We start from the raw sequence: 15,476 nt of genomic DNA, 5'->3' as shown, positions 1-15,476 counted from the left end.
GACATGAATAACCAGTGGAGCAATCAGTATGATGGAGAAGGACAGTTTGTGGAGTACAATCATCCTGTCCACGGAGGGACAACTGACCCCTCAGTACAGGAATGCCAGCGGTGTCCACCTAACTCCTGAGCTGAGAACATCCTGTAAAGTCATAAAACACATCAGAGGGGCTGTCTCAAAGCTAATGATGTAGATCATAACAAACACCAATAACAAAACTAGTGAAGTATTACCATCCAAGCCAGAGTGACAGGGGAAAATGGAGTTCGGTTGGGTTAAAAGTAGAATGGGAACTTGAGGAGATGGAATCGAGTCTGGAAGAAAATCACTGCGGAAAAAAAATAAAGAAAGTGTTTACCTCTCCTCTAAATAAATATCCCCTGACTGAACAGACAATCAGAATTCCAACGATTATATTGGTGAGACATTTTCTGTAGAACCGAGGGTGGGCAGTTCTCTTACTTTGCTACCTTGCCAGGAATCTCCCCTGGAGCAAGTCTCCTGGCCTGAGGGTGGCCAGGTGAACAGAGTAAATCACCCACCAGGACGCACCTGACTGCAGACAGTCTCACCAAGACTTCCCCAGGAGCTCAAGTTCCTAGCTGTACAGATTTCCCAGAAATAATGTTTTCCATGTGTAGGGATTTTTGCACATCCCGAAGTGTTTTTCTCTCAGCGACTTGCTTAGTTTAGAAGTTTAGACCACGGGCCAAGCAAAGGGATGATCCAGTTTCTGAGGATGGCTGTAGCAAAGATCTTTGGACTGAGGACCCTTTAAAGGTCCGGGGCCAGGGAAGGGGAGGGGAGGAGTGTCCTCTTTCTCTCCCCCCACCCTGCTGAGCCCAGGCTAAGGCGGGGAGGGCCGTCTCCTCCCCCTCTCCAGCAGCTGCTGCTGCTCACTCTGCTCTCAAGCCAGGCCCTAGGATCGGGAGGCTCAGGAGAAGGGGATCGGCTCCCAGCTCCACCAAGATGCCAGGAGCGGCTGGAGTCCTGCTTCTCCTCCTCCTCCTGGGGGACCACGGAGGCGGCCGGGCACAGGGGACCTCACAGCGGCGGCAGTCGCAGGCACACCCGCAAAGAGGTACAGTCAAGGCACGAGCTGCTGATTGCAGCCTCTGCCCTGAAACCAGGGCTCTGGCTGGTTCCCCTCTAGCTGGAAACTTCGCATTGTCTTTGGGCCTGGGGGACCAAACTTGATGCCAGTTCAGGGTCAACTCCCGTAAAGAGTGATGTAGGGTGAACGGGGAGCGCTTCTTTGCTATGAACTCATTTACAATATCTCCCCCAAAGTTTCCGGGGTAAACTTTTTTTTTTTCCCAATCCCTGCGTTAAAAGTTCTCTCCCCAATTGCAAGTTCGTCTTGGAACTTTATGAAAAGCAACCCATGCGTCTTTTTTAAACATTTTCTTTTTAATTTTAGGCAACGTTGTTTCTAATTATCTGAATGGATTTGTAAAGTACTTGGATATGCGAGTTCTTTCGTGGCAAAACGACTTGAGCTTCTATTTTTTTTTCATACTCACATCCTATCTCTGTCTTCTATTTTATCATAGTGAACTCTGTCTCTTGCTCTAATTCAGAGAAGACTTCCAAGTCGTGTGTATTATAAGACCACGATGACCAGATACTTTTCAGGGGCTTTGTAAATCTTGGTATTAGTGTGACTTAAATCATTCTCATCAGAGCATTTTAATATTTATATGCATAGCCTTCCTAAAACTCCTGGGAGTCTTTGAAGAGTTACTTTATCATGCATTTTAAAAGAAGCACATTGCAGCACTTGAATTATAACTCATAACACATTATTTTAGCATTTATGTAAGCTGGAAAACCTGAATTAAGTAGATAAGTAGTTTAGAAATATTAGATTTGTTATCTTACTATGTAAGAATACAACATCTAGAGATATAGACCATTGGAATGTTTTGACGTACATTTGCCCATTTTCTAACAGTTTTGATGTTTCTCCTATCATCTTTTTCAGTATGTTTCTTTTTTAAATAAATGAAACACTACTTAAGCTCCTTGCTATAATAATAACTCTCTGACTATAATTCCTGGAATAAAAAAATGACCTTGAGTTCTCTATATAACTTTTTCATCTGCCTTTGCAGAGGTAAAGCAGGGTCAACATAGTTTAAATAGCAGAATTCTTGAGAGTATGATTTTGAGAACATCTTTGGCAATTGAAAAATCAGCTCTTAACTATTCAGTTAAAATAGTTCAGTTATATGGTATTTTTTTGAACTTTTTAAAAATGTTTTTTTATTGTAAAAATACTGTGAGGGGTTATAGTTACATGAGTAAGGTAATGAGTACATTTCCTATCAAGCATTGCTGTCTCCTCCTTTGTTTTATATGGTATGTTTTAACCATACACATTAATATTAATATGTTTAGGTGGTAGGAATAAAGCAAGGGCTGGGATAGCAATTTTTTCCATCAAACTGGGCAGAAATATGCAGAATAGTTCCTTAATATTTTCCTTGGTACACAACGTTCCCTCCTTCTCCTTCCCATTGATTCTCTTTCTTAATTGAAATAAACTTAACTGCTTTCTTTAGGATTCAGGCATGAGGTGAGTGAATTCAGAAGGAAAGATTTACAGTCAATCTGTTGAGAGAGTGCATAGAGATTATAGAATAAGACATCTTCACCAAACTATAACATAGTTACTCCACACTGTCATAATTTGTATTCTGCTACTTTTATTGTCTTTATGATAGCCATTTGAAATATATTTGGAGGTAGGGGTTGACTGATATAATGGTTGAAATTTGTTAATAATAAAAACATATCAAATATATTTTATGACACCTTACATTTGTGTAGGGTTTTATAATTTAAAAATGCTCATAAGCAAGATCTCTTCTCATCTTCAGCTATTATTACTCCCACAGAATAATGTTAAAACTGAAGTTTAGAAAAGCTGTGACTTTAGTTCACATAACCAATGATAATAGCTTAGTTTCCCAACAATCAAATATTCTTCCAGTATTGGTCATGCTGAAATACTCTTTTTTATGGTTTCAAAGTTTCTTTCCTTTTACTTTTGGAGGCTATATTTCCTTTTCAGTGTTTCTTGGTTGAAGCAACCTCTTAGTGAGGATCATTGGAGAAAAGTTTGTGAAGAAGTATTTTCTTGGCAATCCTCAAATTTTCTGTTTTTGATTATTATTTTTTTTTTGCTTTCCTGGCCAAGTACTTATTATGAAGGAGTTCTGTTTTCCCATCTAGTAAGTGCCATTTTATTAAGCATGTTGATATGAAGGAATCATTTTAAGTGTTGTAGTTAAGTTAGAAATTTAACCATATTTTTGTTTATTTTCTCGTTAAAAGCATTCATGATCCTTATAGCATAGTAAATTGTATTATGGGTAACATTGATTTGGCAAGTTTGATATCCCAAGGAAAATTAATTGGCTAGATTTAAGGCCAAGAAAATAGGAGAATATTGTTGTCAACATCAGTCTATATTTCAATAAGGCAGTGGAACAACATGCTTTAAGTTTCTCTATGGAAATGAAAGAATGATGATAAGTATCTTGAAACAGAGTGAAACACAGTTTCCAAAGAACAGTGAATAGTAGATCAAAATGATTCTCAAAGTCTCAAGTGGTATGATAGAAATTTCTATGTGTACCTATCCTGGTAATGGCTTTATGGAAAGCATAAAAATCTAATCTTGTAAAAACTTCAGGTAGCCCCAAATTGATTGAGGTGGCTAAGCTTATGAATAACTGGTTTAGCAATATCAGGTCTACATAGTCTGTAGACTACTAACAGAGCACATATGTTAAGTGGCTTTACAATTCAAATCCTAATATTAAACATTTCCCTCTGCTGTCTCCTAGAAATGAATGAGCCAAAGATAGGATGAGGCAGGCCAGTCTGAGTTGCAGGAATTCCAATATAAATGTATAGTGTGGCCTGGTGACAGAAAAGTAAAATTTAAAGAAGCAAACAGAGCTGGTACTCCCTTGACAAACAAGGAAAGGGAAAAGGGAAATGGTAGGAAAGGAAATAGGACAGAAGGGAAAGGAAAGATCAGCATGCTTAGGAGTTTGAAAATATTTTGCCAGGCACTGGTGGCTCACACCTGTAATCCTAGCTACTCAGGGTGCTGAGATTTGAGTATCACAGTTCAAAGTCAGCCCGGGCAAGAAAGACCTTTAGAAAACCGGAAGTGGCACTGTGTCTCAAGTGGTAGAGCACTAGCCTTGAACTGAAGAGCTGAGGGACAGTGCCCAGGTCCAGAGTTCAAGCCCCACGAGTGACAAAAAAAAAAAAGAAAAAAAATATTTTCGTAGGAGAAATGTTCCAAGTAAAATCTTTTGATTTGATATAGAACAATCTGTGGAGAGAAAATCATAACAGCTACTTGCAAATTTTTACAAAGATTGTTATAAAAATGAAGGGACTAAATGTTCTTTCTAAAGGGTGAGTTGGGAGCCATGGAAGAATATGAAAGCTGAAGACTTGAGTTTGATAAAAGGGAGAAACCTGCTCCTTCTTCTCCATATCAACTCATGACCATTTTGAGCACTTCGGCAATAACTGGATTGTTTTGGGGCTCCTTGTCTCTAGAAACATCCACATGAGATGCCCAAGTGGCTGGCACCCCATTAAAATGGGATACGTCTGCTGAGAAAAAATAAAGATGCATGAAGTTTCTAGTCATTGTTCAATCCCAAGATGCGGATACTATAATCTATTCTTTTTGTAGTTCATACTTGTCTTTAAAAGTCTGAAAAATTTCAGAATGTCAACAAAATGTGAAGTGTATTTTAATGTGTGTTTAGATGCCTTTTGGAATTTCAAACAGAAAACATATTTTAGACAATCCTCACACATTTTTGGCAAGAACACTTAAAATGTTCTGTAAGGATTTTCCACATCACCACCAATTGCATGACTCTAAAACATCTTGCATTATAAAGTACAGAAAAATAATTATAATCATCTAAGAAAATTTCAGGGTCTTCATTGTGGACACAAACCTGGAATTATTATTTTTACATTTTTGTTCCATATGTAACTTGTTTTATTCACTATCTACTGACCTAATAGTTTAGCAAAATTAATTCATAATAGATAAAATATCTGTCTGAGAATAAGAACATAGTCAACATTTATTATCGGTTACAATAAAATTAATAAAAGAAATTGATAAAAAGCTTTTGGGCTTGGGCCTATATAGATTAGAATGTGAATCAAAGCTGTTCAAAATATTTGCCCTTGTAGAGCTTATGTTTAGGTGGGGGTAGAGATGGGAAGATATAAGGAAGTAATATGGCAATAAACTATATACAATATATTAAGTGAGAAACCAACAATTACAGTAGGCAACCGGAAGTTCTGAGTGGAGAGCATACTATTATGAATAAATTGATAAATGACTAAGTAAGGTGATCATACTTGAAGGAATACTTGCAGGTAGTGCGGGAAAGAAGACAGGTGGAAGATTAATCTTCATTCAGGGAACAGACTTGTAAGGGTGTCAGTATAATGAGAAGAGTCAGAGAAATAATGAGATGCTAGACTACATAGCACATTGACTATCGCAATGATTTTGCTCCAGAGTCTCAGTGTAATGAGTAGGTATTAGGAAGTTTTGAGCAGTGTTAAATGAATTAATGAAATCTCATCAGTCTTCATTGTAGAACTGATGTCTTCTGATGCATCTTTTCTTCCCTTGGTCATCTCTCAGTACTACTCTATGATTCAAAGTATGTCTTTGCTTCAGAAAGAACTTGAGTGAGAGGAATTGCCAGAGTTCCTTTTATTGTTCCCAAGCATGCTTAAAAAAGACATAGTTTTCTTAGAGTGATCTTTAACTGTTGTGATTATTATTTTTTTCTTATTTTTGTCAGTCGTGGGGCCTGAACTCTGGGTCTGGGCACTGTCCCTCAGCTCTTCAGTTCAAGGCTAGTGCTCTACCACTTGAGCCACAGCACCAGTTCAGCCTTTTCTGCTTATGTGGTGCTGAGGAATGCATGCAAGTCAAGCACTCTACCACTGAGCCACCTTCCCAGCCCCCTGTTGTGAATTTTTAACGGAAAGGAAATCACTTACAATCCCATGGGGATGTATACCTTGGAACCCTTCTCCCCCTTACCTACTTTTTTTTTTTACTGTCCATTTTAACATCAAAGCTAAAGTTTAGACACTATTGTTAAAAATGACACAGTGATGTATTGATCCAGTGACTTCTTTTATGGATTGAGCTTTGAAATTTTACCTATTTTTGCAATCAGAAACTTATTGTGTGCTCTGTTTCGATCTTTATAACTACTTTAAGGATCACTGTAAGTCTTGCAGTAACCTTTGGACTAAAGTAATGCAATTTGGTCTTACTTAATTCTAGCATTTAGATGGAAAGTTACATGAAGAAAATTGCTTAGCTTTTCCTTTTTTCCCTTTTTATTTTAGTTTCTGCTTCTAAATAAGATATAGCAATACAACTGTAACTTTTAAGAAATATGTACACCAAAGCTTCACATAAATCTTCTAAAAAGTGACTGGTGATTACTATCATAAGATAGTTTTGAAACAGAAGCTAAGTTTACATGATGAGTATATTGTCAATGATGCATACAATGGATTGAAATGTTTTCCCTTCAGTCATCTGGTATGTACATTTTACTACGATAGTGACTATTAATGGTTATTTTCAATCCTAAAATGCTAGGCACTGACTACCAGGGCCACAGAAATGTAAGTCAGAATTCTGTCACTGAGCTATACTCTAGCCCTTGGATTTAATTTTTAATATGAGAATTTTACCAACGTAAAATTTGTTTGGACATGTGGCATGTAGGAAAAGATTATGGAGTTTAGTCTATTTGTGCTCATCACAGCAGACTTCTTTAATTCCTTATGATGACGGACTGAGGGGCTGTGTGGTACTGGGAACTGGGGAAGACATCCTGTGTCTTGTGCAATGCTATGGCTGTTCCTTCATAAATGCTTCTCCCAGCTGACCAAGCTGTTGAGCCACCTCCCAAGGTTCTTCCTTCAACTAGTCTTGAGTACCAAATGGTTAAAACTTCCTTACCTAGTAGGGCCATGTAGTAAGTTAATATAATTACCCTCTTTTCTAAAATAAAAATGAAAAGATATCCAGCCACATGACAAGGACTAATGAACATTCAAATGCTCATTTTAGATTTATAAAGTTCAATACAGTGGCCTGCCAAATTTAGCTGAGGCCATTTGTGAAGGAATTCAGTTCTGTGCTGGAAGGCACAAGTGTGTTAATTCAGTTTTAATAAAAATTTCTACTGTAGTGTTCTGAACTTCCTCACATAGACAACAATAACCACACATATTACCATGTTCCCCTTGTACAGACATTCTTCTGCTTTGAAGGTAACTTTGAGTTACCTTCAGAAAAGGCATGGATGTGGGAGATGGATGAATGGAATCCGTAGCCCAATTACTGCTCATGTAGGAGCAAAAGTTTAGTCAATAGAATTTGTGTTTCCTTTTAGCAAAATAAAATTGAATTAGAAAATACTTGGCATCTAGAGGGGAAGGGAAAAAACAAATTGTTTAAATAGAGATACAGGTAGAGCCACTGCAACAATGAGATGTACAAGACGTTGTGTGTTGAAAAACGAACTTTACAACTTTGGTGGGGGGTGGGAGGGAAGGGGAGGGCAGGAATGGTAAGGGAAAACAAAGGAGGAGGTAACAATACTCATTACCTTGCTCATGTAATTTTAACCCCTCTGTATGGTATTTTCACAATTTAAAAAAACTTATTCATAAAAAAGATCAATATATTCTAAAAAGTGGCCTAAAGAATATAGGTGGCAAACTTTTATCTCATTGTAGAGAGGCTAAAGAATTCTTTCAGGGTTACACAGGTCAGTAACAGAGATAAGAAATACTAGTTTCTATAATTAACTGACAGTTGTGCTAGTAGTTCAGTGTGAGAACTGATTTAAAACAGATACCACTGGAACATTTGGCAATTTTTTCTGGCTACTTAATGTTTTAAATATGAGGTAACTGGGATGCTTTTCTAAGCATCTCTCATTTTCAGACATCCATTTATTAAATATCAATAAATGATATTTTATAATCATTGCTTTTGTGCCAGTACAGGGACTTGAACTCTTGCTTAGTTTTCCTTTCTCAAGATGGGTGCTCCATCATTGGAGTCACAGCTCCACTTGTTTTTTTTTTTGTTTTTGGTTTTGGTTTTTTAACTGACTCATTGGAGTTAAGAGTCTCCTAGTTTGGTCTGTCTGGGCTGGCTTCAAACTAGAATCCTTAGATATCAGCCTCTTGACTAGTTAAGATTAGGTGCCTGGCTATTTCAGAACCTTTGGTAAGTTTAGCAAAATATATGGTGCATACATAGTGTCTGATGAGCCTTTTTCCCTATTCACTATGCTATTCTACTCATGTCCTCATCGACACCTACTTTGGTAGAGATGATTGTTTAGCCCATTGAAAACTACTCATAAGTTAATACACAATACAGGGGTTGGGAGTGGCTCAGTGGTAGAGTGCTTGCCTCACATGCATGAGGCTCTGGGTTTGATTCCTCAGCACCACATAAACAGAAAAAGCTGGATGTGGCACTGTGACTCAAGTGGTAGAGAGCTAGCCTTGAGTGGATGAGCTGAGGGACAGTGCCCAGGCCCAGAGTTTAAGTCCCATGGCCAACTAAAAACAAAACCAAACAAACAAAAAGTTAATGCACAATATAGTTGGCAAGTTCAATTGTAGTTTTGAAAATCTCTCAAAATAGTTTTTTTATGTTGACACTTCTTAATCACTTTGCTGAAAAAGTAGTCTTGAAATATATTATTTAATACCAACCAGGATAGGAAAACAAATTAGTGTAACAACCTATTTATAAATCTATGGCCATTGCTAAAAAAAAAAAAAAAACAACCCTCAAAACAGAACTACTTCAGAAAATCATAAACCTCAAAAGATTTCCAGGAAAATTGCTTTCCTAAACTTTAAAACACTGGATTTTCAAACTAATTTAAACAAACAGTTACTATAGCCCCTGTACTTTCAAAATCTTTAATCCAGCCTCCCATGTAAGCCAAAATTATTCAAATTTTTTGCTCTGATAAATTAGAAAAATATGCTTCTGGATTTTTAATTAGAACTGTAGAACATAATTTTGCCCTCAGCCATTCCAAAAGGAATCCAATGGGTTAGTCATTTTGCTGTTTTGAAACATAATTCCCCATGAAAAAATGACAATAGAAGGCTTGAATCTATCTCATGAGCTTGCTGTAATGGTTAAATGACATGTTCCATACAAATAAGATTATTAATAACATTGTTTGTTATTGTAATAGATGATAGGGTTGGCTTTAGGCATTGCTGGTCCATGAAGCTTTGCTTCACTCCCTTTCTTTTGAGTTTGCCCTCATTTATTTTTATTCCTACTTCTGTATTTTCAAGGACAAATAGCACAGTTTTTTTTTAATTCATCCCACAAATTAGCTATATAGTAAACATATCAAACATGCAGTACTAGTGAGAATGAGAACTGATGTCTGAAAAAGCATAGCAATATCCTGTGGTTAAATAGCAAATCTTAAGTAGTCAGTAAAATTATTAAAAGTAATCATAAAATGTGCCAGGAATTCTCAAATTTCTGGTGTCGATTTCTTTATGTTTTTAAAGATAATTGAAATTTTGACTTATGCTGCTTTCTAATGTTTTTTTTGTATTAGAAATTAAACATGTAAAAAATTTAAATGTTTATTCATTAGTTGCAGCATCAAAATAGGTACATGCTCACTAAAATGTTTTTGTGAAAAATTTATATTTAAAACAAATCTCTAAGCTGGGTGGTGGTAACTCATGCCTATAATCCTAGCTACTCTGGAGGCTGAGATCTGAGGATCACCGTTCAAAACCAGCCCAGGCAGGGAAGTCCATGAGACTCTTATCTCCAGTTAACCACCAGAAAACCAAAAGTACACTGTGGCTTAAGTGGTAGAGTGCTCACTTAGAGCTGAAGAGCTCAGGCCCTGAGTTCAAGCCCCAAGCCCCAAAAATCAAACACACACAGACACACAGATAGACAGACAGAGAGACACACACACACAAAACACCCAAATCTCTAATGTCTGCTTAGTGGAAAAGAGGCAAGGTCCCATTTCTGTCTCTGAATTTAAATTATTATTATTATTTTTTTGTCAGTTGTGGGCCTTGAACTCTGGGCTTGGGCGCTATCCCTCAGCTCTTCAGCTGAAGGCAAAAGCTCTACCACTTGAGCCACAGTGCCACTTCTGTTTTTTTTCCTGCTGGTTTACTGGAGATAAGAGTCTCATGGACTTTCCTGCCTGGGCTGGCTTTGAACCCTGATCCTCAGCTCTCAGCCTCTTGAGTAGCTAGGATTACAGGCATGAGCCACCACCGGCGCCTGGCTTAAAATATATGTTGACTTAGTTAAGTATATAAAATAGTAGAGTAACAGACATATATGTATAATAAATATATATAATATACATGCCTATGCAGACATAAATGCATGTATATAATAAATACACTGATATATTGAAACTTCATCAGTGATAGTTTTGTGCTCTATGAAAACTCACTGTTCTGTCTTACATTTGGAAATTTTTATCCAAATGTGATATTACAACATTATTCATTGATTATTTAGAAATGATTGATCCATAGAGTTAGGCAAATCAAACAAAAGTTAACAGAATCATTTGAATCACTTTTTCATATAACTACTGAGATCATCAGAAATATCTTTAAACATAAGAAGAAACATCTCAAAGGTTATTTTCAAGAAACTATCAAATATATTTTAGAACTCATAATCTTTCAGGTATTTTTTAGACAAATTTCATGAAAAGCAAAGTCTATTTTTGCTTTTTTCCAAACAACTTAAATAATCTAGTACACCATTCAAACCAAGAAGATACACCAAAGGATGAAATTTCACATATATGATCTTGTTCTTGTTACAGCAAGAACTTTCTTCTGAGGGTTGCTGATGGAAAGTAGCATGAGCGTGAGCAAGCACTGTCTGTTGCTCTGCCTTAATTTGTTTAATGGGTCATCAGCATTTCATGATAAATACTTTGCACCAGAGGGGCAAATGTTTGCACAAGAGAAAGATAAATATTGACTATTGTTATTGAAACTTTTGGACTTTGTGTGTCCCTAGAGAAGGCCTGAGGACTCATGGGAGCATTCTACAAGTTCTGCACTTCGGGATTTCAGTAGAATTTTTCATTGCCTTTAGGGACTATAACCACAGGATGGTAAACTTTGGAATCAGAGCCAAAACCACATTAGATTTCACACCAGGACTGACATATTATTTCCTCCCAAGCAAACAGAAGTTTAGATAGAGCCCCTTCAGTAAGTAAAGTAGGATAAGTACAAAGCCAGACAGACACATGTATAGAAGGAAAAAGAAATCTCTGCCATATTGTCAGCCTTGCTTATTTTCCATTTCTTGCATTTGTCCAAACCAGAAATAACATATTATTCCTAACAGATTTGAAAAGTACACCTGTGAAAAAATTATATTAAGTAAGCCAGATCCAAAGAAACATAGGTCTCATAGGTCTCTTATTTACAATAACTAGTATATGTCCTGGATAATCTTACCAGACAAGCAGAAAAGGCAAAAAGCTGTTGTACATATGACGATATAAGATGATGCTAAGCGAAATGAACCCCAAGATAGGGACACAAGAGGATTTTTTTTGGTTGGTGCTGTTGTTTTTAATGTACTATGTGATCTTTTTGTTTCTTTTGAATGATCTTCTCCTATGGTATAACACCTGTTGTCACTATTTGATCCCAGTGCCCAGCATCTTGTATATACATTTTTCTAATTTGCGGAGGGGAAGGGAAATTAAAAAAATGCTGAAACAAGGATACAGGTTGACCCATTGTAACAATGAGATGTATAAGACACTATACTGAAAATGAACTTTACAATTTTGGGGGGATTGGGGAGGAGTTGTGGAGGTGGGGATGGAAGGGATGGCAGGGGAAAAACAAAGGAGCAGGCAACAATGCTCAATACGACATGTACTCATTACCTTACTCATGTAACTGTAACCCTCCTGTACAGTATGTTTACAATAAAAAAGAGGAAAAAAAGAAGAAAACAAGTACAACTGTGAAAATTTTGTGTATTTATTTTTAGTTTCAATTTTGTTTTGTTGTTACAACCTTATCCCCAGTGTAAGGAACTTTTTTTTTTTTTTTGTCACAAAAATGATTTTATTTTGAACCAGGAAGCAATAACAATCAAGCGAAGTGTCTGGTCTGTGGGCTTGGCAATGTGACACTCGTGGCTGGGACTGAATTTGTCCTAGTACAAATGGCTTTTCCTCTCCCAATGGAGCTCATTCTCGTTACATTGCTTATCTGGGATTCCCATTTTCACAGGCTTGGATTGCTTTACAGAGTTTAGATTGCTGTATTTTGTAAATAGTTTTGAAGCTAAAGGAGTCACCACAATGAAGATTTTGGCCAGCTCCAGGTTTTTTTCTTTTTGCACATAAAAAAAAAGCCAACAACCAAGTGCCTGAACTGGGACATAACACTTTTTACAAGATAACTGTGGTGATGAGCTGTGGCACACCACCAGATGCTCAATGTCACCCTTGACTTCTACCCACTAGATGCCATTAGCAACACATCCCCAAGTTATGACAACCCAAATGGACTCCATACATTATTGCCTGGGTGCCAAATCAAGCCCTGGACGAGAAGCACTGTCTTCAAACATTTTATCCAGCTGTCATCATTGTCTTTATATGCTTTTTCATGTTTTTATCAAGGTAGACCAGTTGCCACTTTCCCAACACCACTATATGTGTGCATAAGTATATAGGCATGTGTCTCTGCAGGCATCTGCATGTGTGCCTGAAGATGAGATGGAATTCCATATTGAATAGAAAGCACTAGTTCAGTTCCTCAAGAAATTAAAGTCAATATATATCAGTACCATAATAAAAGCCTGTAAGTATCCAGGCCATTTCCTCTTCTCCAGTAGAAACCGCCAGGAGTATCTGCATTCAAGTGTTGAAGTCGTCTCCTTTCAAAGCTGAAAAGAAAATCTTGTAGGCTCATCCTCAGCTCAGTCCACCATTTGGATCCATACTTGAATGGCATAGTCAGTAACTTTCAACTTTAGATTCTGATTTCTTTCTTTCAATCCACTAGGAAGAGAGGTGCCATGTTTCAAAGTTCTGGCTGCATAACTTGCAGGGCCCGATGCAAAGTGAAAATGCAGGCCCTTTGTTCAAACTTTCAAGCATTTCATGACAGTGACAGAACATGAAACCAAGCTTTGAGGCCCTTTGGAAGCCAGAGTTCTGAGCAGCTCAGCCATTTGCACACTTACAATACACAAGGAAAGCATGCTGTTATTCCAAATTCTGGGTATTAACAGAGCAAGTATTTGTTGAATTCACATCAGGAAGTGTTCTCCATGTTTTTCATGAAATGAATCCTTTTAAAAGAGCTGTACTTCCTTCTTGGGTTATGGGATTTCCTTCTTTAGTTTCTGACCTTTAAAGATTCTGTAACTCCCAAAGCCTTTGAAAGACTTTCCAGATTTTGACATAAGACATGTCCTTACTCCATGACCCTCTCATCAGATACCATTATGTGTGTATCAAGTGATCAATCATGTATTTTTGTTTTCATTTGATCAGAGTTATTGTTCATAGACTCAATGTGCCATCTTTTGATCAAATTTTTCGCTGCTCAAGGACAGTCTTAAACAGATGGGACTGTGTTCCCAGCATATACCTGGAATAACAGTTGTACACCATCATGTCCAGTTTATTGGTTAAAATGACATCTCACTAACTTTTACCTTCAAACTGCTAGCTGAGATTATGGGTGAGATCCAGGCCTGAGAATCAATTTAAACTAACTTTTGCTAGGCTTATATATTTCCATACCAGTGTTCTATTTCCAGTCAAAACGTGTCTTTGCTAACTATCCTAGTTTCTTAAATGTCAGAGTTTATATCAAACTAATTTTTTAAAAGAAATATACAATATTAAAGTGAAAAAATAATTGTGAAATCTCTGTCCTATTGAGTAGAATGTTCTCATTTCCTCCCACTTTATATTTTTTAATTTTATTAAATTTATTAGTCATTTATTTCTATACACATCTAGTAACAGAAAGTTTGATTGGCAGGGGAAGAAACTTCATTGTTTTACTCAGACTGGAGTTTGAGCACAAGGCCTCACTCTTGATTAGCTGATGCTTTACCACATGGGCCACTCCACCAGTCCCCTTTTTGTGTTGGTTATTTTTTTTGGGGGGGTCTGGTCGTGGGACCTGAACTCTGGGCCTGGGCACTGTCCCTCAGCTCTACCACTTGAGCCACAGCACCACTTCAGGCTTTTTTCTTTTTGCTTATGTGGTGCTGAGGAATCGAACCCAGGGCCTCAGGCATGCAAGGCAAGCGCTCTACCACTAAGCCACCTTCCCAGCCCATGTGTTGGTTATTTTTATGATAGGATTTTACTTTATGCTTGAGGAAGCCTGGACTGTGATGTACTAGGATGACAGGAGTATGCCACATACACAGTCCTTGATTGAGACAGGGTCTCAGTTGCTTCCCAATTGCTCTTTCTATTTTCCTTTGCTCATTTTCCAATCCATTTTCCACATAAGGTCCAGCATGCACTCAGAGAAGACTAAAAGAGTATATATATATATATAGATAGATAGATAGATATAGATATCTATCTATCTATCTATATATATATACATTTATCATGATGCATATCACGATATATGTATATATACACCATTATATATATATATATATATATGTATATGTGATCTGCTTCTTTTTTTTTGTGCAATGTGAAGTTATTCCAACTGTCCTTTTGCCTTTCTTTTTTTTTTAATTTAATTTTATTTTATTTGAGAACATACTGTACAGAGGGGTTACAATTACATGGGCAGGATAATGCATACATTTCTTACCAAGCATTGCAGCCTCCTCCTTTGTTTACCCTTCACCTCTTAAGTCCATTTTGATTTCAAAAGGAGCCTCAAATACCATAGTTTGCAAGGGTGTTTGTGAATGAGCCCATATTTTTCTGTGATATCAAACTGATCCTTTTTTCTGTTATTTTCTAGCAACAATGAATACTTCTTCCATTCCAACAGTACTACCTTCTCTGAATTCCAATTTCACCTCCTGGAAAGGCTTAGGAGGTAGCTCTTACTTGCCTACTCATCGCCCTGCTGTAATTTCTTTAAACAACTTAATGTTCACTTAGAATAATTTTATATATTTAATACTTTGTTTTCTTTCTCCCTCCACCATTGCAATATAAACTCAATTTTGAAGGAGCTGTCATCTCCAGAGTATACGATATACTGTATATAAATATTTCTCACCTTAAATTAGTCTGTGCTATGTTCAGCCTGTTGTGAACATAATTCCACATGTTAGGTCAATATTGGATTTGTGT

The 15,476-nt window shown here is 37.0% G+C and overlaps 1 protein-coding gene across 1 annotated transcript in view; it reads left to right on the top strand.

The window, feature by feature from the left end:
• The first annotated feature begins 947 nt into the window (after positions 1–947).
• Lama2 (laminin subunit alpha 2) overlaps positions 948–15,476 on the top strand; it is a 565,166-nt gene continuing 550,637 nt past the window's right edge. The window contains exon 1 of the mRNA XM_070010715.1: positions 948–1,081. Coding sequence (XP_069866816.1) covers positions 970–1,081 — 112 coding nt within the window. The 5' untranslated portion in view covers positions 948–969. The remainder of the gene's footprint in view (positions 1,082–15,476) is intronic.

Source organism: Dipodomys merriami, unplaced genomic scaffold (assembly GCF_024711535.1).
Source record: "Dipodomys merriami isolate MVZ:Mamm:240054 unplaced genomic scaffold, mDipMer1.0.p SCAF_8, whole genome shotgun sequence".
NCBI lineage: Eukaryota > Metazoa > Chordata > Mammalia > Rodentia > Heteromyidae > Dipodomys > Dipodomys merriami.
The sequence above is the reverse complement of the archived record's forward strand: the minus strand, read 5'-3'. Positions and strand labels throughout refer to the sequence as shown.